Source organism: Terrapene carolina, unplaced genomic scaffold (genome assembly GCF_002925995.2).
Source record: "Terrapene carolina triunguis isolate 2854851 unplaced genomic scaffold, T_m_triunguis-2.0 Scaffold236, whole genome shotgun sequence".
NCBI classification, from domain to species: domain Eukaryota; kingdom Metazoa; phylum Chordata; order Testudines; family Emydidae; genus Terrapene; species Terrapene triunguis.
The window spans coordinates 2,498,869-2,522,866 of NW_020664587.1; the positions used below are offsets into that span (position 1 = coordinate 2,498,869).

At 55.9% G+C, this 23,998-nt stretch overlaps 1 protein-coding gene across 1 annotated transcript in view; it reads left to right on the forward strand.

Annotated features, from left to right (window-relative positions):
• The first annotated feature begins 430 nt into the window (after positions 1–430).
• Positions 431–23,998, forward strand: part of FOXO6 (forkhead box O6) — an 88,312-nt gene continuing 64,744 nt past the window's right edge. The window contains exon 1 of the mRNA XM_026657156.1: positions 431–1,589. Coding sequence (XP_026512941.1) covers positions 735–1,589 — 855 coding nt within the window. The 5' untranslated portion in view covers positions 431–734. The remainder of the gene's footprint in view (positions 1,590–23,998) is intronic.

Sequence of the window (23,998 nt, forward strand, 5' to 3'; positions counted from 1 at the left end):
GGACCGCCCGGCCGCTGGCCCCGCCCCGCGCCCCGCCCCTCCCGGAGGTGCCGCCGGCTGCGGTGGCGGGCGCTGCTGGTGCGTTGGCGGCGCGGGGCACGGCGCAGAGGACAGGGGCAGCCGCCGCCTCAGCATGGTGCCGTCCAGCCCCGTCCCGGGAGAGAGGCGGCGTCAGCCCAGGGCGGCGGCAGCGGGGCAGGCGCAGCGCGGAGCGGGGGCCCGCGGCGCCGGCAGGTGCTAGGTGCGGGGCGTGTGCCCGCCCGAGCCGCGCTGTCTGGCCGCTCTCGGGCTCGGCTGCGGTGGATGCCACTTTTGCACAGACGGCGAAGCAGGCGGCGGGATCCGCCAGTCCCGGGCCGGGAGCCGGCCGCTGCCAGGTGCGTGCGGCCGTGAGCATGCCCGCCTCGGCTCCGCCGCGCTGCCACCCACCTGCCGGGGAGCGCCCAGCCCAGCCGTAAGGAGGGGGCCGCCCTGCCCGCCCCCGGAGCCCTGCCCTCCCAGCCCCCGATGACCTGATCTCGCCTCCTCTCCGTGTTCCCGAGGGGGCCGGCGTGAGAGAGCCGGGCTCAGCGCGCCACAGGCTGCCCGGCTACTTGCCCAGGTGACCAGCTGGGATCACCGGACTTGCCCGCAGCCTTCCCGTTGCCTGCCCGGGAGGGCTCCTCTCCCGCACGCCGCCCGGGCTCCGGAACATCTGTTGCTGACTGAACAGCCTCCCAGCCTGGCCCCGATGGATGCAGCCGCCCTCTCCAGCCCCCGCCAGCCATGCCCTTCTGGCTGAGCCCCCCGGCACTGGGGCCGTTCCTTACGGGGGAGCTCCGCGCCCGTCCCTGCCTCGGGAGCCCCCATCGCGCAGCCCCCCATCGGAGCTCTCGCGTTACACTGCTGCCGGCTGCCATGGGGCTGGGGCCATCTGCCTCCTAGGTGCCGGCGCTCGGCTTCGGACTGCGGTGCATCCTCTCCCCGCTGCCGGGGCCTCTTCTCCCCGCCCCGCTGCACTCCAGGGTCGGCCCCGGGGGTTGCCGTCCTCTCCCGCCCCCTGCCTCTGCCGCGAGCGCTGGTCCCGGTCCGCTCCCCGCCGTCTCTCCCTCTCCCCGGCCGTGCGGAAACCTGCCGTGACTCCGCGGGGGAGGCGGAGCGGGGGGAACATGGAAGAGAAGCGGCAGGCGCATCAGGTTGAAATCGACCCGGATTTTGAACCCCAGAGCCGGCCCCGTTCCTGCACCTGGCCGCTGCCTCACCCCGACTTCCCCGGGGAGGAGGAGGACGGAGGCGCGGCGGCAGCCGGTGGCTCCCGAGCCCCCGCGGCCGGCGGAGCGGCAGAGGGCTCGGAGAACACGGGAGCCGTGGCGGATCGCAAAGCCGCTTCGGCGCTGCCTTCGCTGGCGGCGGATGTTGGACAGCTCCGCAAGGCGAAGAACTCGCGGCGCAATGCCTGGGGCAACCTGTCCTACGCGGATCTCATCACCAAGGCCATCGAGAGCTCCCCGGAGAAGCGGCTCACCTTGTCCCAGATCTACGACTGGATGGTCAGATACGTCCCCTACTTTAAGGATAAAGGAGACAGCAACAGCTCTGCCGGCTGGAAGGTACGTACAGCCCCCGCCTGGGGCCAGAGCTGTGCCCGCGCCTCCCTGCCCGCAGGCGCCAGCCAAGTTTAATTTAAATCCATGTGTGCGACCAGGGAGGCTGTGTTGAATTAATCTGTGTGGTCAGGGGCTGCGCCTGCAGCTGCCTATTTCCATGCAGGGATCGGACAAGTTTCTCTGTCTGTGCCATCAGAAAAACCTGCTCGGACCCTGCTTGTGACCAGAGTTTCATTAAGGCGACACATGTGATGTGGGGGCCATATCAGTGCATGTGTGGCTAGAGGATGGGCAGCTTGATTTCTCTGTGTGATCAGAGCTCTCGTTTTCATCTAGAGCTGGTATCGGAGACATTTCTTATCTACATTTGTGCATCTGCATATAGGGGAGCAGCAAGTTTTCCCAGCTTCTCTAGGGTGGGGAGAGAGAAAAGGTTCTTGTTGCCTTGTGTGTGTTAGCAGGGAGATCCCTACCAGGCTAACTTGTCTACAGCAGCTCCCATTCACCTGTTCACCCATTCTGAATGGCCTGGAGGAGGGGGCATTCTGGCCCTGAGTTCTTGCCGCCCTTGTGTTATAACTGTCCATGCACCTGCCCATCTGGAAAGGACCCTGGGCAGCAGAAGCAGGGAGGTGCTTGTGTGTGCATGACTCTGTCTCCTGTTGGTGTGAATTGAAACCTGATTCAGATGAATGACACCCTTCCCTCCCTTTTTCCCATGTGGTTATGTTATAAATCTTTGTTCTTGGGTTGCATTTGAGAGGAAGGAGTCTGAGAACAAGGTCTGGGAGAGAGGGGAGAAATCCATGTCTACTTTATCACATGAGAAGTGACTGGCTCACCTCTGTCAGATGCTGGCAGGGCTAGTGGCCGGCAGAGCTGGAATTAGACATGTGACAGCGGTCTTGGCTCCGGGTCTGTCAGGATAAAAATTGGTGCTGTGCTAGAAGCCGTCTTTGCCTGCCATATGTGAGCATTAGAGCATTATTAATTACAGCGCTGCCAATCCCCAGCACTGTGTGTGTATAGGGGGGGGGGGGTTACATGGACGATCGGGATTTGCCCAGCAGCATAATGTGCTTCTGTTGCATGGTCAGTAAGGTGAGATCCAGGGGAGTCCTGTCCTACAGTCGTAGAGCTAAATATGCCTGCTTTGCCCAGAGTGGCTGTAGCATTGCTAAGTGTCTGACGGCAGCGAGGCAGAAGGCTCTTCACAAACAGGTGTGCTCCATAGAAATGGCTTTGTGAGGCGCCTTTCACTGTACATGTACAGAGCAGGGTTTAACTCTTGCAGCGCTGTGAGGGGGAACAGACACTGAGGTCTTTCCCCGCAGAAGGTGCTGTGCTTCCCTTCCCTCATGTGCGCGCACGCAGCCCTCTGGTCTCTGGATTTGGTTTCATTGGCAGCACTCCAAGCAGTTGCCTTTGGTTTGTTAAATATTTCTGTCAGCAACCATCGATCCCCTCTTACTGTGTTTTCCTGTGGAGCTGTGTTACGCTGACACTCCTGGAGCCAAGCGGGGTGGGGGGAGAGGCTGTGCTGAGCTCAGTCGCACCTGCCGGCGGAGGTGTTGTCTGTCACAATATCTTGCCCAGTAGGAAAGGGCACTTACACAATGACGGGCACTTGGAGACACACCTCGTGTTAGCAACACTTGGCAGAGCGGAGAGATTGCCTTGTGTCTAGATGGTGGCAGTAAACTAGTAGGTGGTTTCGCTTTACCCCTCCCCTAAACCCTGTCACCTCCAGTGTGATTAGTGGATAACAAGCAGTGTGTTCATTAATACCAGGGCTGCTGTGGGATATGAGCCAAACTCTGTCCTGGCATTAGCAAACCCAGCTCCCATTGGGGTCAGGAGGAGTTGGGCCCATTTCTGTCCTTGCTGAGCCTACCCCCACCTCCTCCTAATAACTTGTAGACTGGGCTGCTCTAGCCCCAGGGGATGTCATAGAATATCAGGGTTGGAAGGGACCTCAGGAGGTCATCTAGTCCAACCCCCTGCTCAAAGCAGGACCAATCCCCAACTAAATCATCCCAGCCAGGGCTTTGTCAAGCCTGACCTTAAAAACCTCTAAGGAAGGAGATCCCACCACCTCCCTAGGGAACCCAGTCCAGTGCTTCACCACCCTCCTAGTGAAAAAGTGTTTCCTAATATCCAACCCCCACTGCAACTTGAGACCATTGAGCCATGTCCCTGGCTGCTCTGAGACCTTTGTGAAGAACTAACTCCAGTAGCTCAGGTGTGCAGATATGCGGGTGGTCACTTATATTAGCATGATCCCTGAGGTCCCCACTGAGAACAGGCCCCATTGTGCTAGGGGTTGTGTAGATGGGCTCTGCCCCATAAAGCTTATGCTTTATGTAGCCGTGCCAGACAAAAGAAGGATCATTATCCCCACTCTTCAGATGGTGGAACAGAGAGAGGCAGTGACTTGCTCACGCTGACACACGGAGTGTGGAGCAGAGCCAGGAATCAAACCTAGATCTCCTGAGTCCCAGTCCAGTGCTTTAACCTTAAGCCCATCCTCATGGAGAAGGAGCCTAAATAGAACAGGAGAATGAGACTGTTTTACAGATCTGTGCCCAGGAGAAGCTTCCACTGTAAAGGAGAAAATTGTAGGGTGATGAGTACGTGGGGAACTCTGACCAAAGAGCACATGAAATCAGTGCTTAGGGACTGGTGGCAGACACACCCACTGAAGTATCAAGGGAGTTCCCAGTGAAGGGCCAGAGACAGCACAAGGTGGCTGGGGAAATGTGTCCCATACTGGAAAGGTGTCTGAGTGGTAGTCATTAGAGAGCCACAAAACTCCATCACTGGAGGATGTGAGCGCTGGGCTTCCTTGGGGAACTGAATGTTATTGGGTGCTCCTAGGCAGCTGCCACGTTCCACCCCAGAGGTGGTTGCATTTCAGTAGTGGATAAAGAGATTCCCTTCCTATCCCTTTGTCAGCTCTCTGGGATGTTTGTGTTATTTAACAAGTGTAAAAAATGCTGTATGATTTCCAGATGTACAGGCTCCTGCAAGGATAAAGGATTCTTATTATTGCTATGGTGGGAGGATAGAAGGGGGTTTGGGGAGGGTGGGAGCAGTGGTGAGGAGTTGGCAAGTTTGCAAACTATGAGCTCGCTAGACGGAGACTGAGAGGGTTGAGGGTTGTGTCTCTAGTGGCATGGTGCTGGCACTGATCTGGCATATGGGAGGTGGAAATTGCCCATGAGCAGAAGCTTTTATCCCAGCTGGTAAGAGCGCTGGCCGAGGGTGGTGTGTGGGCTGAGAGCCAGGTTTGGAGTGGGGCACAAAGCCTTTCCTTGGAACATGCTAGCACCAGGGGTTGAGCTGCCTGCAGCTTGCAAGCAGGAGGAACGACCAAAGGGGGTCCCTATGGGACGTGCAAGGATTCAGACCAGCACAGTGGGGCACTGCGCAAACCACTAGGGTGGAGCTGGTAACAGGTTTAGGCTTGCAATCGTGCGAACGTCGGGATGAGCAGCGACTTTGGCCTTGCAGCAGTAAGGGCTTGAATGTGACTCTTGCTTTTGCAGCCCAACCTTGGACAGGGTGAGGACTAAGGGGCTTCCTGTCTGGAGAGCAGGTGTCAGAATTGGGAACCATCCCCAGCATTCCCTCCAATGTACCTCGCTGTCTGTACGTCACGGCCCCCTGCAGCCCACGGCTAAGAGGCCGGACAACTTCGTAGCATGATGGGCTGGTGCTTTCTAAAGCATCCACTAGGGAGCACTTGTGCATGATGCAGCTTGCTCTGCTGCTTCCGTTCCCCACCCAGAGACTGGAGAGCATCTCCTTATCTGCCCTTTGGGGCAGGGAGGGTCTCACCTACCTTCTGGAGAGGGCCACATACCCTCACAGCGCCGCGTGCACCTTATAGCAGCGTGTGGAGCCAGTGAGTAAAGATTCTGTTGTGTTGCTGCCAGCCCCGAGGGGAATCACTGATTTAATCAAGCGTTTGCATGAAAGGGGCTTCATCTGGAGCATGGTCTCCTTGTGGGAGCATGTTCTCCCTGGGGAATGACACCCTGAGACAGGCATGCAATCTGGGAAAGAGTGATTCACCTGGCCAGATGTGGCGGCTGGACACCCCCTCCCCCCACACTGCCCCCCCCCCGTTTGAGGTGGCTGCTATAGCCACAGAGATGATGGGGGGGGGGGTGGGGAATAACCCCAGCAAGGAACCAGTGGATCCCACAGTGCTGCAGCGAAGCTGGGAGCATGGTTGGAGCCAGGATGGGGTCTAGAGCCCCAGCACCTGCCTTGAGGGAGAAGAGAGGATCGTGCACTCGGAGAGCCGAAGTTCTGGGGCCTCTCTCAGCTCTGCTGCGAGGAGCATAGGGCAGGCCTGTGGACTCCTGCTCAGGACACTGCTGCTGCAGCTGGGGAAGGAGGCAGGAACAAAGGATCCATCAGGTGCTCAGCCGTTTTTGGGCATTAGTGGGCAGTTTGTCTGGGCAGACCTGTCCGCCCTGCTTGGCAAAGGGATCCCAGGCAGCCGGGTGCGTTCCATGACCCAGAGGATTTGGTAAAGGGATTGGGGGTGAGTGCAATTTGCCTCCTGGGCCCTGGCCAGAGGAGACCCGTCCCCGTGGATGGCAGGTACTTCCCGCCCTGGCTCGTGGCGTTTCCGTGCCTCTTGCCCGGGCTGAGAGCAGGAGGGTTTGTCTGCAGTGTGGCACAGCTGCAGTAAGTAAGACTCATCTCCTGCAGCCTCGTGGTGACATTCAGACCGTGTCTGACATCTCCCACACAAGAACAGCTGTCGGCAAGCCGCCTGCCCAGTTCCTGGTGTTGCAGTTAGCGGGAAGGCCCCATAGTGAGCACGAATGCAGCAGAACACCTGACAGCAGCATTCCCTGGTGCACATGGCCCTTTGAATTTGGGAAGAGCAGGGTTTCCAATTACCGCCCCCCCTCCAGCCAGGAGCCCTGGGAGGGTACATGGCTCTCTCCCTGTCTGTATCAGGGTACTCTGGACCCACATTCCCTGCCTGTGCTTGCTGTCGGGGGGGCTGTAGCAGCCCCTGTGTGCTTTGGATCAATGTGCTAAATACCCCTTTGGTCTCCTTGTCCTTCTCGTGGTGGTTGCTGAGCCTCTTGGTCCTGTGCTCCCCCAGTGATCCCTGCATGCACCGGAGGGGACCGCTTTCTCCTTTTCTCCAGCAGCCAAAGAAGCAAGGCCGCTATGGAGCTGTGCTAAGCCAGGCCACTGGGCTCTCTTGGCCGGGGTCAATGAGTCCTGCGTGTCCAGCAGCAGCCACACCTGCACTGGGGGTCGGAGGGTGTTGGTTGGTGATCCTGTGAAGTGCCAGTGTGCCAAGGGTTCAGTGGCAGACCTGCTGTCTCCCATGCAGCACCCCATGTAGCATGGCAGGGAGCCTGGCCTGCTCGGAGCTGGCACAGCGTTTCTCTCCGCCCTCTCCCTGAAATAAAGACCGGTTCTGCCCCTTTAATCTGCGGCTGCGAGCGGGGGCTGGGAGGGAGCTGGTGAAAGGCCGAAGCACACACCCCACAGTGACAGCCTCTGTCTGCACCCTGTTTCCCAGGCCTTGCCCTGGACACTGTCCTGTCAGGTCCCTAACCCCAGCCTGCAGCACAGCTGCCTTCCTCCCCCTCCTGCCCCAGCAGAGCCAAGCCTGGCTCCCCGGGAATGCCCTCCCCTCGACACACAGCCCCCTCCACCGTGCTAATGGCGCTACGCTCCCCTGAATGCCCCGTCTCCTGGCATCAGTGCTGGCGGCGGGCGCACCTGGAGTAGCGGCCAGACAAGCGTGCAGTAATGAGCTGCTTATTGCAGAGGTTGCTCTTCCCCCTCCTGCCCCAAGCCTGGGAGAGGCATCCTGGCTCTGAAGCGTTTCATTACCGACAGCAGTGTTGGACGGGGGTCTCAGATAACAGGGCTTTGCCTTTAATTAGCTCCCTGTGCAAGTGTCATGATCCCTGTGCATTGCCCTGAATGAGGGCGAGGCTGCTGAGAAAGGGGTAACTCTAGCCTCATTGCCTGGGTGACTTGCCCCAGGCTGCGCAGTGCTAGACTTATTGGGAGTTAAATCCTGACTCCTGACCTCCTCTGCCCACTGGACACCGCCCCCCACGCTGAGCCAGGAATAGAAGTGCAGGGCTCCTGCTCTAACCACTAGACTGGGCTTCCTTTCAGAGCCAAAAACCGAACCAGGAGCTCCAGCTTTAACCCCATTTTGGAGCTGGGAACAGAGCACAGCGGTCCTGACTCCTACCCTGCTCTAACCACTAGACATGCAGCATTTCTCCTCCCCACAACCACACAGAGCCATGCCTGGAGCTCGGCAGAGCTATTGTTCGGGAGGGGGCTCTCCAGGATTTGAATACGTCTTTCAGGGCCAACCTGCTGCGTATGGCGACTAAAGGGAAGGTGGGTGTCTTTGGGAATCTCTCCTGCACGCACACTGCTCCTTGGTCGACCTTCAGGCATTCTTTAACATTCACTGCCGTTTCCTCCTGCCCCAGACCTGGGCCTGACACGCACCTGTTCACAGCCTTCCCCTGTGCAGGATGATCGTTTCAGTGTCCTTGGGGGAGGGCTGAGTGGACTTTGCCTCTGCCGTGAGAGAGTGCAAGCCCAGTGCACAGGGATCTGCGTTCGGCTGGTCTGTCTGGGAGCCTGCGGGGGAGATGACAGACTGCTCAGAAGCCGTGTTCTGCCCCTACCTGAGCCTAAGGGCGGGAAGAGCTGCTGGAGCAGCCAAATAATGAGAGCACATTTCCTCTCACCTCCTGGAGCCTCTTTCATCCAGTCATCTCACACAGCACTTTGCAATCATTAACATCCCCTCCTATGGAGTGGGTGGCAGTAGCCCTGTCTCACATTTGGGGAAACTGAGGCACAGTGCTCACAGTCAGAGTTTGGAATGGGACAGAGGAGTCTTGGCTCCTCGTCTCCATTGTATTCAGCCCTCTAGGCTGTGCTGCGTCCAGTGGTTAAAAGGGAGCTCTGCCCTGGAGTCCCGCTCAGGGGCATGTCCTGGGGACCCCCAGTATGTGATGTGAGTGGCAGCACACCCCCGGCGCTGTTATGCCAGGCACGTGCGCCGGAAACGGCTGCTTTTTCCCAGTGCGGGGCAGCCAGTGCCTGTGACTGACAGTTCTGCTTAATTAGGGAGTTGTTATTTTATCAATTCCAAAGCGCTTGAAGTTTTCTGCTCCAGCTCACGCTTTCCACTTGTTAATGGGAACCAACACCCTCCGTCAAAAGGCAGCAGCTCTGATTCTAAGTTTGACGTCCAAAATATAACACTCAAGCAATCAGCTGGTGGATGTCTGCTTGATGTAGCTCTGACAGTGCCGAATGCCTTCCTTTCTGAGCCCTCCCTGTCCCAGGGTGCACTCTGCCCTCAGCCGAACAGCACTGGAGCCATAGGCCAGGGAAGGCTTGCATAGGGGCAGGGACAATTGCTTGGGGCATTTCAGCTTGGGCTGAGTAAAGTGTGGCCCCTCCTACCCCGCTGCAGGGCAAGAGCAAGGTGAGTAATGCAGTGGGCCTTATAATGTGATGGATTCATTTCTAGAACACAGCGCCCCCGCCCAGGAGGGTGGAGGAATGACAGGTAGCAGCACACTGCCACCCATTCCCTGCTCCTCCCAGCACAAAGCACCAAGAGCTGGCGCTGCGTGGAGAGAAGGAGCCCTTCGCGTCTCTGCTTGCTTTGAAATTCTCCATGCACCCGCCCCCGCCATGAGGGGGTTCTGGGGGCTTGGTCCGCATGCCATTATCCCGGGTTAATGAGAGGTGTGATTTTAAACCTGTTTAGTTAAACTGCTGTAACCTCCTATGCAGCTGCTTTTATGTGGGTATAACTTAGATCTGCCAGGAACTGATTAAGCCCTTGGAGGTCTGCATGGGGGTTAGCAAAAGGGGCTGAAAATTGCACACTGGGAGCAGCTATCTCCTGTAGGCAGGCAGGGTCTGCACCGCTGAGAGGTTGGAATGAGGGGCGGAATGGCTGGAGTGAGAGGTGGGGCAGGGAGTGAGGGGGTTAATGCGGAGCTGGGGTGCCTGTCCCTGGGCAGCCCTCATGAGTCCAAATACTCTCTTCCTCTGGCCCCCTCCCTGGGGAAAACGCCCTCGCCTCTCTTGGGCCCATGCTGCACCACCCGGCCCGGGCCATCCACCAGGCTCCAGGTTGTTTCAACTTCCCATTAGCCCCTGTGCAGCTGAGAGCAAAGTTACTTTTGCTCCTGGGCAGCCGGTTCAGCAGCAAAGGCTGGCCACTGTGGAGTCCCCGTGCCTCCCTTACTCCACTCTCCTTCCTCTCCATATGTGGAGATCATTCCCCAGTGCTGCAGGACATTAGCGAGCTCATTTTTCATGGGTTTGTATCATTTTTGGTGGTGCTCAGAACATCCATAGGACAGACTGGGGCAACCGCCCCGGACCCTGTGCTTTGGGGGCCCCGTGCTTCAGGGGGATGCAGGGTCCAGGGTGGCCTAGGGGGTTAGCAGGGGATGTGGCGCTGGGCAGTAGTGAGCGACCCAGCCCCAACCCCAGCCCACCCTGCCAGCTTCCAGTGTCACTCAGGGGAGGGGGCAGAAGCTGGAAAGAGGCAGGGTGGAGGCTTGGGGAAGAGGTGGAATGGGGGCGGGGAGGGAGTGGGGCGGGGCGGGCTGGGGCCTGGTCGCTTGCTGCTGCTGGCACCAGGACCCCCACTAACCCCCCAGGCTGCCCTGGACCCTGCGTCCCCATGAAGCGCGGTTGCCCCAGTCTGTCCTATGGATGTTCTGAGCACTCTAGTCGCATCCCTTGGCCATCCCTCAGAGCTGTGTGTTGGTGACAATGCCTCTCGAAGTGCGGGGAGGGATGGAGCCAGCTCTTCCTGAACCCTGGGGTCTAGCTGTGTGTGGGGGAGCCCGTTAGCGGTGGCAGGGGCAGGACAGCTGGGGTATGAGCACAAGAAATCCTCACTGGAAGGGCTCCCCTCCTCCCCACAGCGTTTCTCTGGGCTCGCGGGGAGGTTTTCAGCCGTTTTCCCCTCTGAGTTGCTTCTCATGCAGCGCTAACTGCTGAAGTAACACAAACCTGCTAAATGGTCCAGCTTTATGATAACATAAAAATGATACTACAGCAGTGAGTGGGGCTTTATTAACCCCCAGGGAGAGGCTCCAAATGAACAGCTTGCTCTGCCCTGCGCTCTCTTTTTCCTTTATTTTTAATAACCACTGGAATATAAACTACACTTCAGCTGCTGGGGACTAGAAGGAGCACTTCCAGGAGGTCGCTCTCCAGCAGTCTGCTGCTGTCTCTCTTCCTCGCTCGCTGCAGCCTGACACTGGGAGGCAAGTGCCAGATTCCTGGGCTGGGAAATGGATTTCCTGGCATTTGGAATTTTACTTAAAAGGCCTTGTAAATATTGTGGATGGACTCTGATCAGTTCAGGCTCAGCACGGTGGCTGCTCTGAGCTTCTGGACGCAGAAGGGCCCAGGTCATTAAAGGTGCTGAGGTACTAGGAACGGGCCCCAGGATCTGCTCTGTGCTGCTGCCCTTTGGAGAGTGATTTCCCAGTGATGCTCCCTGCTGGGAGTGGTGTCTGTGCACCCTGCCTACTGCTCTAGGGCCACATTCTCAGCTGGTGTAAATCACCATCAGTCCATTGAAGCTCATGGGGCTACATGATTTTACTCCAGCCAAGGATCTGGCCTCTAGTTTTAGATATCCTCAGTGGGGGCAGGGAGGGAAACCAGGAAAAAGCAGCGTCCCCCATCCTCCCGCCACACACAATGAGGCTGGTGTGCTTAGACCACTGGACTGCCTTCTGTCTCAGCGGTGGTCTTGTGCTTCATCTGCCCCAGCGAAGAGCCTGGAGAGACGCCTCACAGACAGACAGTGTCCCATCCCCTGAGTGATTCGCAGCACGTTCTCACGGAGCAGTATGTTCCATCTCCTGGCAGGCCAGCGGTGGTGGCAGAAAGGCAAGGAGCGTGGATTCCTTCGGAATAGGTGGGGCCCATACCTTAGGACGCAGCAGATCCTCCCCTACTGCCTATGGAAGGGTGGGCTACTCTGTTCTCCCAGTACCCATCAAAGGTCAGTTTTAGGAGCCACCCCCGTTTACCTCTTACATCACTTGTACCTCACCCCCAGTTCTGGTATTCTTTTATTCTAAGTGGAGCTGGTACTGCCACCTTTAACTAAGTTTGCCCTTTCCATTAGAAGACCCTGTTTTCAGTTCCTTATAACTTTGCCAAGCATTAGCCGTTTGGGCTGAAGCTTTCCACTCTGGGTGTCTGCCTCAGGCTGAATGTTTTGGAAAGTTTCAGCGAAAACGGTTCAGCTGCTTTCCAGAATGAAATGAGGGAAAATATGTTGTTTTGCTGATGTTAAAAAAAAAAATCATCTGTTTCTATAGAAGTGCTAGTGCCTCATGCTTTATACCCGGGATGTGGAGTTTATCAGGGGGCTGAGCTAGTGGCAGGGATGTGTCTTTTACTGTTCTCATGGAAAGAACACCCACATTTGGCTAAGTTATAAACCGCTGAACAATCACAGTTTGCACATGCTCAGTAGAGACTTGTTAGAGCTTGGCAGCTAAATTCTCTGTCGATTCCTCCTGCACTCAGCATGCGGCAGGCCAGGGCTGCAGTGGCTGAACAGGACTTCCCCTGCAATTGCTTCTCCCAGCTGTTGGGGACTGATGCGACTCTGGGCACCAGAAAGGAGGGTAGGGAGAGGTGTCCTCTGTGCTCTTAGTGCTGTCCTGCTGTCTGTGGGGCAAGGTGGGGGAGGAGGCTAGGCTGTGTGATGACTGCAGAGGGAGGGAATATGAGCTGGGCTGGGGGCAGAGGGAGCAGTGGAGGGAGTCAGTTGGGAGAAGCAGCCTGGGTGGAGATTGGGACTGGGAGCCAGTGGGGAAAGACTAAGAACAGACAAGGACCTGGGTTGGAGGGAGACTAGGACTGGGTAGGGGAAAAGCCTGGGACTAGGATGAGGAGACAGGACATTGGCCAGGGTGGAAGGGGTCAGACATGGAGACACCAGCAGCAGAAGGGTCTGTGGCCAGTAGAGCAGAGGTCTGCACAGTGGATTTCCTGCTGACCCATGATGTCAGTATGATGCCATGTGATGGAATTGGGGGGTGCTGCCTTTCCAACCCTGCTGCTGTGCCCCCCATGGCAGCACCCTGTCAGGAAGTAGGTTGTTGCCCACACAGCTGTGTTTATTTCCCCCTCTCTGTCGGCAGTGGGCTGTCCTGTCCCTGCTCACATTACTTTTAATTAGCCAGACGCTTCCTGTCCGCTCCTCTCTCCTGCTGAAGGTGCCTGGCTAGTGCGAGGTGAAAGGCACTTTGGGTTACAGAAGGACACTTGGAACAGGTTACCCGCTTGCTGCTGAAGCTCATTTTGGACGGCATCTGTTCATTATTATGTGTTGGCTTGGCCGCTTGCCAGCAAGGCAAGCCGAAAGCCCGACACAGACATTGCTTTCACCCGGCGGAGGAGAGAGGCTGCTCTCGCTGTCTCTGCCTCACCCCAGGAAGGGGGAACACAGGCACTCACTGTAGAAGCAGTCGGGATCAGGGCTCCATGGTGCTGGCGCTGTGCAGTCACAGAGGAAGGCATGGACACCCTCCCCTTGCAAACAGGGAGAGTCCAGCTTCCCAGAGCAGGGAACAGCAGCAGCTAATGCCTCCCCACAAGCCCTTGCTGAGGTAGGGGAAACTGAGGCACAGAGCAGCAAAGCCCACATTTAGCTGAGGGGGGAATAGACCCCAGGAGTGTTGGCTCCTTGCTCTAACTCCCCATGTGGGTTAATGTCTGGCAGGGAGAGCTGAGTTCTTGCAGTCCTCTGTCTCACACACTCCACTGCCTGAGCACCCGCCACGCCAGCCTGTCTTCCTGTTCTCTTCCCAGCATCAGCATCTGCCTCTCTCGGGTTCTGGAGAGCTGCATCCCGTGCCGCTGGCTGGAAGCCTCATCATACGCCTCAGTCCCTGCACTCCTCCCGGCTGTGTGCTGGGGGCTGGGATCAAAGAGAGCTTTCCTAGCGTGGATCCTGACAAGGCTGAGGAGTCTAGGGAATGGACCAGCCCTGCTCACGGGTTGAGTACCTGGCTCTGCGTCTGCTGCTCACTGCCTCCGGTGCGTTGTTATAGCAGGACAGCCTGGAGACGTGGCTCATCTCACTGCTCCCCCAGACCCTGTATGTCCCCCGCAGCCCTGCCCGGGGAGTGGTTGGGAGGCCTCCGGGAGCCAGCACAGTAGTGGTTGTTGTGCAGCACTTGGGGATGATGGCAGGGTCCCTGTTTTCCTTTGGTGTGGGAAGAAGGGCAGGGGAGTCACTGCCCATTGGCCCTAGGTGGCACTGGGCTGGGAACGCCAAGATCTGGGTCTGTCCCGCTGCTGATGTGGATCCGAGAGCAGGGGAGGCCAGAACATCTGTATTCAGCAATGAGGGAGCTGCTCGGTGTCAGGGCTGAGTGGCAAAGCAAGCAATGGCGAGAGGCCTGTGCCAGGCCAAACCCAGGCCTGGCCTCAGCAGCCCCAGCCCCCGGGAGCACTCACCCCCACCCCCAGTGCCACATGCACACACTCACAGGAGAGGGGCAATGTCACTTCTGCTATCACAACTAGGTGCTTTTTCCAGGGCCCATCACCACGGTCTCTGGGCATTCAGCACAGATCTGGTTACAACACATCAGTGTGACACACATTCAGTACAAAGTAAATACACCCCACGTGATTGTGCCTCCCTCACGCTCACTAGTGCAGCCTCCTGTGCACACACATTGTCATACCTGCACACACGAATGTGCACACACTCACCTGCGTGCACTTTGCTCACACACACTTGGACATACACTCTAGCACTCCCATGTGCACACACAACACTAATACCCCCATTAGTACACACATTACACACTGAAATGCCCATGCGTACACAAGCACATATTACACATTCCCCACATGTTCACATGCCCACATGAGCACCCCCAACACAAACATACGCACCACCATCTGTGTGCGCACACACATACACCCAGCATATTCACCCTGTGTGCTCACGACTGCCACATATACATGCTCACCCCTGTCCCCTTGTGCATTTACACAGCCACCCACTGTCTATCTGTAGAATTGCTTAGTGGGTGTGCACAGAAGATACTGGTAAATATTGTGACAGTCAAACTGGGTGAATAACTCAGGAGTCTGGCCCTTAACCAAACCTCCGCCTGGGCTGACCCCACCCTCCTCTGCCCCTCACCCTTTGGGGGGTTGGAGGGGAGAGTTCCCCATCTCTTCAGGGGGCTGAGAAAGGAAGAAGGAGCCTTTTTGTAGAGCTGTGGGTATCAAAGGGGCTGGAGCTCAGGGGTGCTTTTGAAGAACATGCTGTGGCTCGGGGGAGGCCGAGACAGAGAAGCCGAGCAGACACCTTTGATTTGCTCAGAAAAAAAGGGTTCTTAGAAGCCGCCTGCCACCTGGCGCGATGCCAGCGATTGAGACGCGCCGAAGCAGACATGCCAAGCTGTAATTGCAGACAGACTCGTTCAAAGAGACGAGACGTTTATTTTTAACTTGTGTTAAGGTAATGCGCTGATCTCCAGACTGCAGGTTCAAAAGTTCACTGTCCCCAGTCCCCCCACCCCACCCCCAGCATTCCCTGGGTTTGGTCTTGCAGTGAACGCGCAGTGTTCCTTTGCCCCAGCGCCCTCGCGTGCAGGGCGGCTCATCTGGCATTTCTCTAGACACCCCGTTCCTCTTCTGAGCAGCCTTTGTTGTCTCCCAGGGAGTCTGGCTCCTTTCATGTGGGGCGGGAGGAGCAGGCCCTCCGGGAACTGAACTCCAGGGAGGAGCCTCGGACCCCCAGGGTCGGGAGGAGATGGGAGCATGTGAGGCTTTGCCAGCTTGGATTCCTGCCCCGCAGAGTGGGGCCTGCAGCTGTGGTCAGCGCTGCTCCCGGCCGGACAGTCCCGGCATGGAGGGTGCTAAGGAGCCATTACAGCTCAGAGTTCTCGTGGTTTATTAGCAGAGGGAAGGGGTGGGGGTTGTTGGGAGCTGGGCTTGAGCAAGTCGGGGGGATGCGGGCCGGTGTGCAGGGAGTGTGACCGGGAGCCAGGAACTTGACACTGACCCCAGGGTGACCTTATGCAATTCCCTTGCCCTCTCTCCGCCCTGAGGGGGACAATGCTCCTTGCACAGGCCTGCACCTCTGGGCAGATTGTCTCTCTCAGGGGCGGCAGGTAGCTAGGCCCCCACCTGGGCTCATTCGTTCCCCCACGTCTGACACTAACTTTTATCCAAGGGCAGCTGGCCGTTCAGCCTCCTGCTCTCACCTGACTTCAGGGGCCCAACTCGAGTTGCCTTCAGTGTGGCCCACAGCTTTCCCCGCCTAGGCCTGCACGCCAAACCCGGCTCTGGGAAAGCGTCTTGTCTTTCACGCTGACAGTCCTGGGCTGCCGGCCATTCCCCCACCCCACCATTAGACAATAACCCGGCTGGGGCGGCTGAGAATGAGGAATAGCTGAGTTAGGGGAGCGTTCCCCTCTGCCCGCCAGCAGGACTATACGGCTGAAGCCGCAGAGCCCCATAACATGTCTATCTTAGAATGGCTGCGTACCAGGGTGCCCCAGAGAGCAGGCCAGAGAACCAGACCCTCAGCCTCCAGGAGATTCCCACTGTTCAGGGTGCTCTCCCCACCCTTTTGTCCCCTGTCTGGTGGGGAGAAAGAACCTTAATCCCAGAAAATCTCAGCTTCTGAGTGCAGAGAGTGATGCCTGTTCATCATCATCCCAGTGCACTTTATGGCTGTGCCCCCTTCAGTGTGCTGCAGCAGGGAGCTGCAATCTCCATTGAGGACCTGCTCGGGCAGCGCTTATGCAGTATGGAAATGCAGCCACCTCTGGGGGGTAGGGCAGCAGACAGCAGGTTTCACAACAGTGGGAGAGCAACAGGGAGTTTGGGGAACCCAGCTCCTATAAAAAGTGCTCTCGTACCTTAAAGGGCACAAAAGCTCACCCCCAAAGACCCCACATGGTCAAGTGCACGGAGCTCGGTTTATTAATATCCAAGTGATGAGGGCTGAGCTAACCTTGCTAGGAGTTGAACCAGTGGCTCTAGGCATTACAAGCCTGACACTTATTTAGACCCTGCTACACTTGGGTTGTTCAGCCAGTTTGATGATTTGATGTGCTGAGCACCCAAGCGCCTCTTGGAATACTATGGAGCTGTTGGCTCATGCAGTGGATCAACGACCATATTGTCCCATTACAAAGATTTAGGCCCAGTACAAATTGTGTGCACACACAAATGCAACCACAGTGTACATAAATGCAGTGCGATTGCAGAATCTGCATGTGCAGAGATGGCCAGTTAGACATCATCTGTGTGCTCTCTTACCCAGTTATGTGTGCACCTGGAGTGGACTAGCAGCTTGTGCGCATTCTGTGTGTGCTGAGGCAATTCTGAAAACCTGGCTCAGAATATTTTCACTTTTTATTTTAAGTTAAAATACATAAAGCTCATCACTGTCTGGACATGAGAGTGGCTCATTTCTAGGCCGATTTCTTTGGTCTCTCTCAAATTAACCACCGCTATGGAGACAGAGATGTAATCAAAGGCATTATTAAGTGGCTAAATAGTTGACCAATCAGTGCCAAGAACAGGAATGTGATGAGGCTCTGTCAGGTCTGCCTCCTGCCCCAAGAACATCTGATAAAATATTCTGAAAGAAAGCTGGAGCAGAAATGCTTTATGATGCACTGGCTTTAAACCTGCAATAATAATAATTAGTAAACTATAATTCTTCCCTCTTTGTTAGCCTCCTATCCAAGGATCTCGAAACATTTGACAAACATGAGTTAATTACACCTCACAACAATCCTGAGATGTAGGGGGAGTGTCTGTCTGTCCCTCTATTCTCTGCTCCTTGGTTGGTCATTGTCAGCAGTATCTTGGATGTTCTCCAGACTCAGGAAGCAGGGTTCTCCTTGGTTTTGTTGAGGTGTCTTTTCTTCAGGTGGTCCTGATCCCCAGGGTGAGTATGATGTGCGGACAACATGGCTGGTTTGCCTGGTGTGGGTGGCGTAGTTATTCCCTTTGAAATGTGCCAGTCACTCTTGTTTGGATTCTACTTCTCTCCCCCTTGAAGGGGAGGGAGCCATTTGGCACTCCTGCCAGGGCATTCCTTCTGTTGCTATTTCCTGGTGCATCACACTCGTGTAACTACTTTGGGGTTAATTGCCTTCAACTCAAGAAGCTTGTTAGACGTTAGCACTAAGGGCTGTGATCCTCTGCTTCCAAGTTGCTGCATCTGGTGACCCTAATGGAGCCTTGTGAGGTGTGCTGCCATGTTCTCGTCATGCTGAACAGGGAGCCCTTGAATCTGCCCAATTTTTTTATCAAGGTCTTTGCTTTTTCCATCAACTTTCCTGCTGACCTACTTGAATCTGCACAGTAGGCCATGGTGTAGTGTGCTTGAGCTGATAAAGCAAAGGGAAGTGCCAGGATGATTCACGGGTGAATTGTGGACCATTATCTGTTATTAGCTCATCTAGGAGCTAGGTGAGCAAACCATGATTTACAGTAAGGTGTTACTGTGATTAGGGCGATGATTTGTTTATGGTAGCACCCACAATGTGCTAGGCGCTTCCACACTGGCAAGAAGGCCTGGTCCCTGCCCTGGGGAGCTCACAACCTATGATTAAAACTGTACAAGTGTTAGTATATTGTTACTCGATGTGTTGTGCAACAGTGCAATGTAAATTGAGAAAATGTCATAGGAATCCACTAATAAGAAGTCACATTCCCCATTTAATTCAAAGAGACCTGCATCAGCCTGGGAGCATCAGGAAACATGGCTCTACAATGAACCACATAGCAACGTGTGAAAGTGGTCACGAAGAGCCTTCTTTTCAAAAGTGCTGAGCACCCATAACTCTAGTTGGAAGTCAATGGGAGCTGGTGCTGCTCACCTGATTAGGCCTTTTAAGCTGGGGCTCTTTGTCATCCCTTGAGTGATATATGTACAGAATCGCTGCTCATTCAGTGGCTTCTCTCCTGTGCCGTAAAATCACACTGCATGAGGTCTGAAATGCTGAGCACAGTCCAGGTGCTTACCTGTGTACTGAGAACAGAACCCGAGAGATGCTATTCTAGCCATGTACCAGTGCTGCCATCCAAGATAAGGCAGCCAAAGAAATCAACAATTGATACAGGAAGGAGAAAGCAAAAGAACCACTGAAACCACATGAAACTGACTTTGTATTTAAGACCTACCTGTACTAAGTGTCCAGTTTTTGCTGGGCCCTTGGATGGCTGCCTAATGCAGGCTCCTTTGGTGTGTGTGTATTTTAACAGTAATCCCTGCAGTTCTGTATTTAGATAAAGAGAATCAACCTGCATGCTTCAGTGCATAAACTAAATGCCAAAGGGGAGAGGAGCCCCCCCCCCCCCCACGGACAGTGCTGCTCAATGCTAGGTGGCTTATAATAGGGGAGTTTTGCCCTCCCATTAAGGTATCATTGGACACCATCAGCTGTTGGAAGCGGGTTGGTTGCATGGTCTGATGTTGTACAGCAAGTCCTATGTTCCTAAACGCTAAGCAAATACAGCTGCATGTGGCAGCTTAATAAATAGGACTTGGTTGGGTTGGGGTCTCCAGGTGAGAGGAGCATCTTTGCCTCGTTAGCCCCTCCATACTCTGTACCTGGCGTGCGGGGTACATGGAGAGCTGCAGAGAGGCGATGGACAAGCTTGTTCTGGAGTGACAGGCTGATAAGCCCCCCAACCTCTCCCCCTTTTTTTTTAGACTGTCAAACCTATGTCTGTCCCAGGGCTGTGAGACAGCATTTTATTGCTGCATGCTTGATGGCTGCTCCCGGTTCCTCTGCTGCTGTGATTTATCTCTGCACTTTGCACTGATTGGATTAGAAGTTTAAATGCTAAGAGTGCATAACAATATATTTTTCTTATTAATATTAAAAAATCATTATTGGATTTTTTATAGTTCTGTTTTGAATTGAATCTCCATGTTTGATTTATTCTCTCTCCTAGAGTAGAATTTAATGCTAATAGGAACAATCATTGCTTTGTTTTGAGGCTTTGACTGTTTGGAAAACTTTCACTGCAAAGGGAAATTACAGCATTATTAAGAGTCCATTAAAAAGGGTTTGTCCATTGCCGGCTGATACCTGCAAGCTGGAGAGAAAACAAAAAAGTAAAGACAAAGAGCCTGTTTTGCAAGGCTCTCTCCCTGTGCCCTTCCCGGGGTGTCACATAATTATCATGGCAATTATTATAATCAACTCTATTATGTTACAGGTATTAATTGCAGGTCCCACTGGTGAAATTTCCTATGGGACGCCAGGCTAATAATGTGTGTAAATCACGGTGGAGCATGATTTTATGTTAATCAGTAAAAGGAGAGATTGTGTGTCTTTGTGGTTTGTTTTTATTAAGTGAAGCCTTGTCCTCACTGATAAAAAAGGTAGTTTCTTGTCTTGGGTGAACTAGTGCTCATGAGCTGTCCTGAGCGAAAAGCCCAGCGAAAGCCAGGTGCTTTGGTTTTACCAGGAGGTAAAAAAGGCGAACTCAGCCCTGGTGCTGGCCTGGCCTGGCCTAGCTACTGTGCGCCGAAACGGATGTGTCTGGTCTGCGCTGTGTTTTTACCTCGGGACAGCTCACGTGCATTGCAGTGAGGTGAACTTTTCAGCGGTGTAGGCAAAGCTGAGACCCACTGAAAGGGGCCTCAGGTGCAAACCATATGTCTGCTGTTAAAATGCTATTCTAGGGTGACCAGATGTCCCGATTTTATAGGGACAGTCCCGATTATTGGGTCTTTTTCTTATATAGGCTCCTATTACCTCCCACCCCCTGTCCCAATTTTTCACACTTGCTGTCTGGTCACCCTATGCTTTTCCCATGCTGCCAATGTGGGCCCCGATGCTGCAGCTGGATCTACTCTGGCAGACCCTTGTGTGGGGCTGCCCACATCGATCCAATTGCAGGATTGAGACCAGCCCCAGGGAGTATTACAGAGGGAGAGATTTATTTCTTTGCTTTCTATCGCATCGGCTCTTGGGCTCCTTCTGCATCGTACTGCATTTGGACAGTGTGAGCAGGCCAGCTGGGGCTGTAGACCGCCTGGTTATCCTACTGCTGAGGCTGAATTCACAGCACGGCAGAGGGGAAGGCTCAGCCAAGCAGAACTCTGCTGTCACCGATTTTTTTTAAAGCCGTTTCTCTTTAGATTGCGGTTGGTGTGAACTTTTTTTAAACAAATTCTCAAATTGAAGTCTAGACCCCTTGCTCCGTGTGTGTTATCTGAATTACTGGAGCCCCTGTAGGCTCCTCTTTGTGGTCTGTGTTTGTACAGTGCCTAGCACAGTGGGTCCTTGTCTATGACTGGGGCTTCCGGCAATAAATAGTAACAGGCCCCAGCTGAGATCGGAGCTCCATTTCACTGGGCACTGCACAGCTCCATGGGAACAGACTGAGGAGCTTAGAGGCAAAATAGACCAGACCGAGGTTGGGAGGTGGAGATGAGGCTCAGAGAAGTGACTTACCCAGGGTCCCACAGCAAATTGGTAGCAGAGCCAGGAACAGATCCAAGGACTCTGAACCATGGTGCCTCTCCAGGGAAGCCAGCTTTGGAGGACCATATGGAGATGTGGAGAGAGCTGGCGTGGCCCTTTCGGATAAGAAGCCAGGCTATCCATGACTGGTGAAAGGGATAGGGTTGCCAACTTTCTATTTGAAACCGAACAACCTTGTCCTTCCCTGAGGCCCCGCCCCTTCTCTGAGGCCCCACCTCCCTCCCTTTGTCACTCACTCTCCCCCACTCTCGCTCACTTGCTCATTTTCACTGGGCTGCGGGGGTTGGGCTACGTCTGGGGCTGTGGGCTCTGGGCTGGGACCGGGGATGAGGGTTGGGGGTGCAGGAGGGGGCTCCAGGGTGGGGCACGGTGTTGGGGTGTGGGACAGGGTATGGGCTCTGGGCTGGGGGTGCAGGCTCCGGAGTGGGGCCAGAAATTAGGGATTCAGGGTGCGGGAGGGGGCTCCGGGCTGGGGCAGGGGGTTGGGGTGTGGGAGGGGGTGCGGGCTCCAGCTGGGGGTGTGGACTTTGGGGTGGGGCCGGGAATGAGGGGTTTGGGGTGCAGGAAGGGGCTTCAGGCTGGGGGATGGGACCAAGGGGTTTGGAGTGTGGGAGGGGGCTCAGGGCAAGGGGCTGGGTGCGGGAGGGGGTATGGGGTGCGAGCTCCAGGAGGGAGTTTGGGTATGGGAGGGGGCTCAGGGCTGGGGCAGGAGGTTGGGGTGCAGGAGGGGGTGAGCGGTGCGGGGTCCTGGCGGCGCTTACCTCAGGAGGCTCCTGGAAATGGCTGGCATGTCTGTCCGGCTCCTAGGCCCACAGCTCCCGCAGGTGCTGCCCCCACAGCTCCCATTGGCTGCAGTTCCCGGCCAATGGGAACTGCAGAGCTGGTGCTCGGGGCAGGGGCAGTGCGTGAAGCCCCCTAGGAGCCGGAGGGACATGCCTGCTGCTTCCGGAAGCCGGGTGGAGCTGGGTAGGGAGCCTGCCTTAGCCCCACTGCGCCGCTGACTGGACTTTTAACAGCCTGGTCAGCGGTGCTGACCAGAGCCGCCAGGGTCCCTTTTCGACCGGGCGTTCCAGTCGAAAACCGGACACCTGGCAACCCTAGAAAGGGAGCTGTGTTCTCTGTGCAGACTGCCCCTCCCAGACGTGCTTCCAAGCCAACTGATTCAAGGAGTGAAGGGCAGGCCTCAGGAAGGTCAGAGGTCACGTTTGGTTTGCAGAAGCATCCAAAAGTTTGGTCTGCGTAGGGGCAGCTTTATTTGAATGATCCCTCCTGGCTGTGCCAAGGGCTGGAGACAAGAGGGGTAGATTACTCCACAGCTTCTCCTGCCATCTCATGGCCTGTTGGCCTGCTCCAGCCCGCCCAGTGGAACATGCTGGTTTGGGACCGTGCTGAGCCGGTGTTCAGCTCGAATTGTGGGTGTGACTGAGCCCAGGACAAGTCTGAGTCTTTCCAAACCGACGACTGCAGCCCTCAACCCATGAACTCTTGTATCAAAATGTTATTCCTTTGCAGTTCGGGTGGCCAGCTCTGTCCCCGCTAATCCCAGCAGGCGGGCGGGGGGCTGCATCTCCTCTGAGGGCTGAGTGGGGTGACTCCTGCGTGACTGCCCGTGGCTTTATGCCCCACTGCCACTGCAGTAAGGGGGGAGGGGACATCAGTGCAGGGAGCAGTGCTGGGTCTCCAAGGCGGAGGATTGGCACAGGCTGTGGTGTGATTGAGTGGGTGGCCTTTGGGGAGCTAGGACCCTTCCAGGGGCAAGTGGAATGAGCCTGCGTCTCCTGCTGAGCTCCAGGCTGCCTTCCAGCTCCCCAAGGCACCGTCTGACTGTTTCCTCATGCTGCTTCCAAAGGACATGGGGCAAGAAGGTTCCCTCTAGCTCTCCTGGGCTCCAGGGGCTCCTAACAAGCTGTAGCATTCGTATGACTGAAATATGGCTGGGGCATCTTTTAAACTCAGCTAATTCATTCTCTCACTCCTCGATCTGGGAGACCTGACGGGAGCTGGGCTCTCCCTGAAACCAGAGGGAAGGGACAGAGGGGAGAGGGACGCTGCTCTTTTTCCAGCACTGCTGGGCAGCCGTTACTTTGTGCTCATAGAATCATAGAATCGAATCATAGAATCTCAGGGTTGGAAGGGACCTCAGGAGGTATCTAGTCCAACCCCCTGCTCAAAGCAGGCCCAATCCCCAGACAGACAGATGATCCTTTTTCTCTCCCTTGAGTGCTGATTCCTCCGGTCCCCTGCCCTGCCCACGACCTCGTTCCTGTGCCGCCAGCAGGCAGCATTCCTTCGCACGCAAGGCTGCCCCAGAGAGCGGCTGGGGCTGGGGCTGGGCCGCCCGCTCTCAAGTGCAGCCACGCTGCCTGGGCTGCTCCTTGGCAGCTTCCGGCCTGCCTCGAGTGAGTGTGTGAGTAGCTCCCAGGAGGCTGCCAGGGTGGCAAGGGTAAAGTGGGTTAGGTGCTCTGTACCAGGCCTAGCAGCATCCCACGTGTACAGCAGGGGACTGGGCCACTTCTGGGGTGGGCCCACGGTCCGAGACGCGCGTGGGGGTGGGAATGGAACCGGGATGTGTGCAGGGCAAGCCCATGGAATCGGCACGTGGCATAGAGCAGCCTGCGGCACCGGTTCCCGTGCAGCTGAGGCTCATACAGGGCCCGTGTGCGGAGCAGAGACATGGGTGGCACACGCATACACGGTACAATAGTGGCCTGCCCAGACCCAGCCAGCCCCGGCTCAGGGAAATGCCAAGATGCAGCAGGGGTAATGGTGAGCTGCTGCAGGGAATCACAAGAGAGGGTCAGAAATCTCAGCAGCAGCAGCCAACCACAGCCTCCCAGC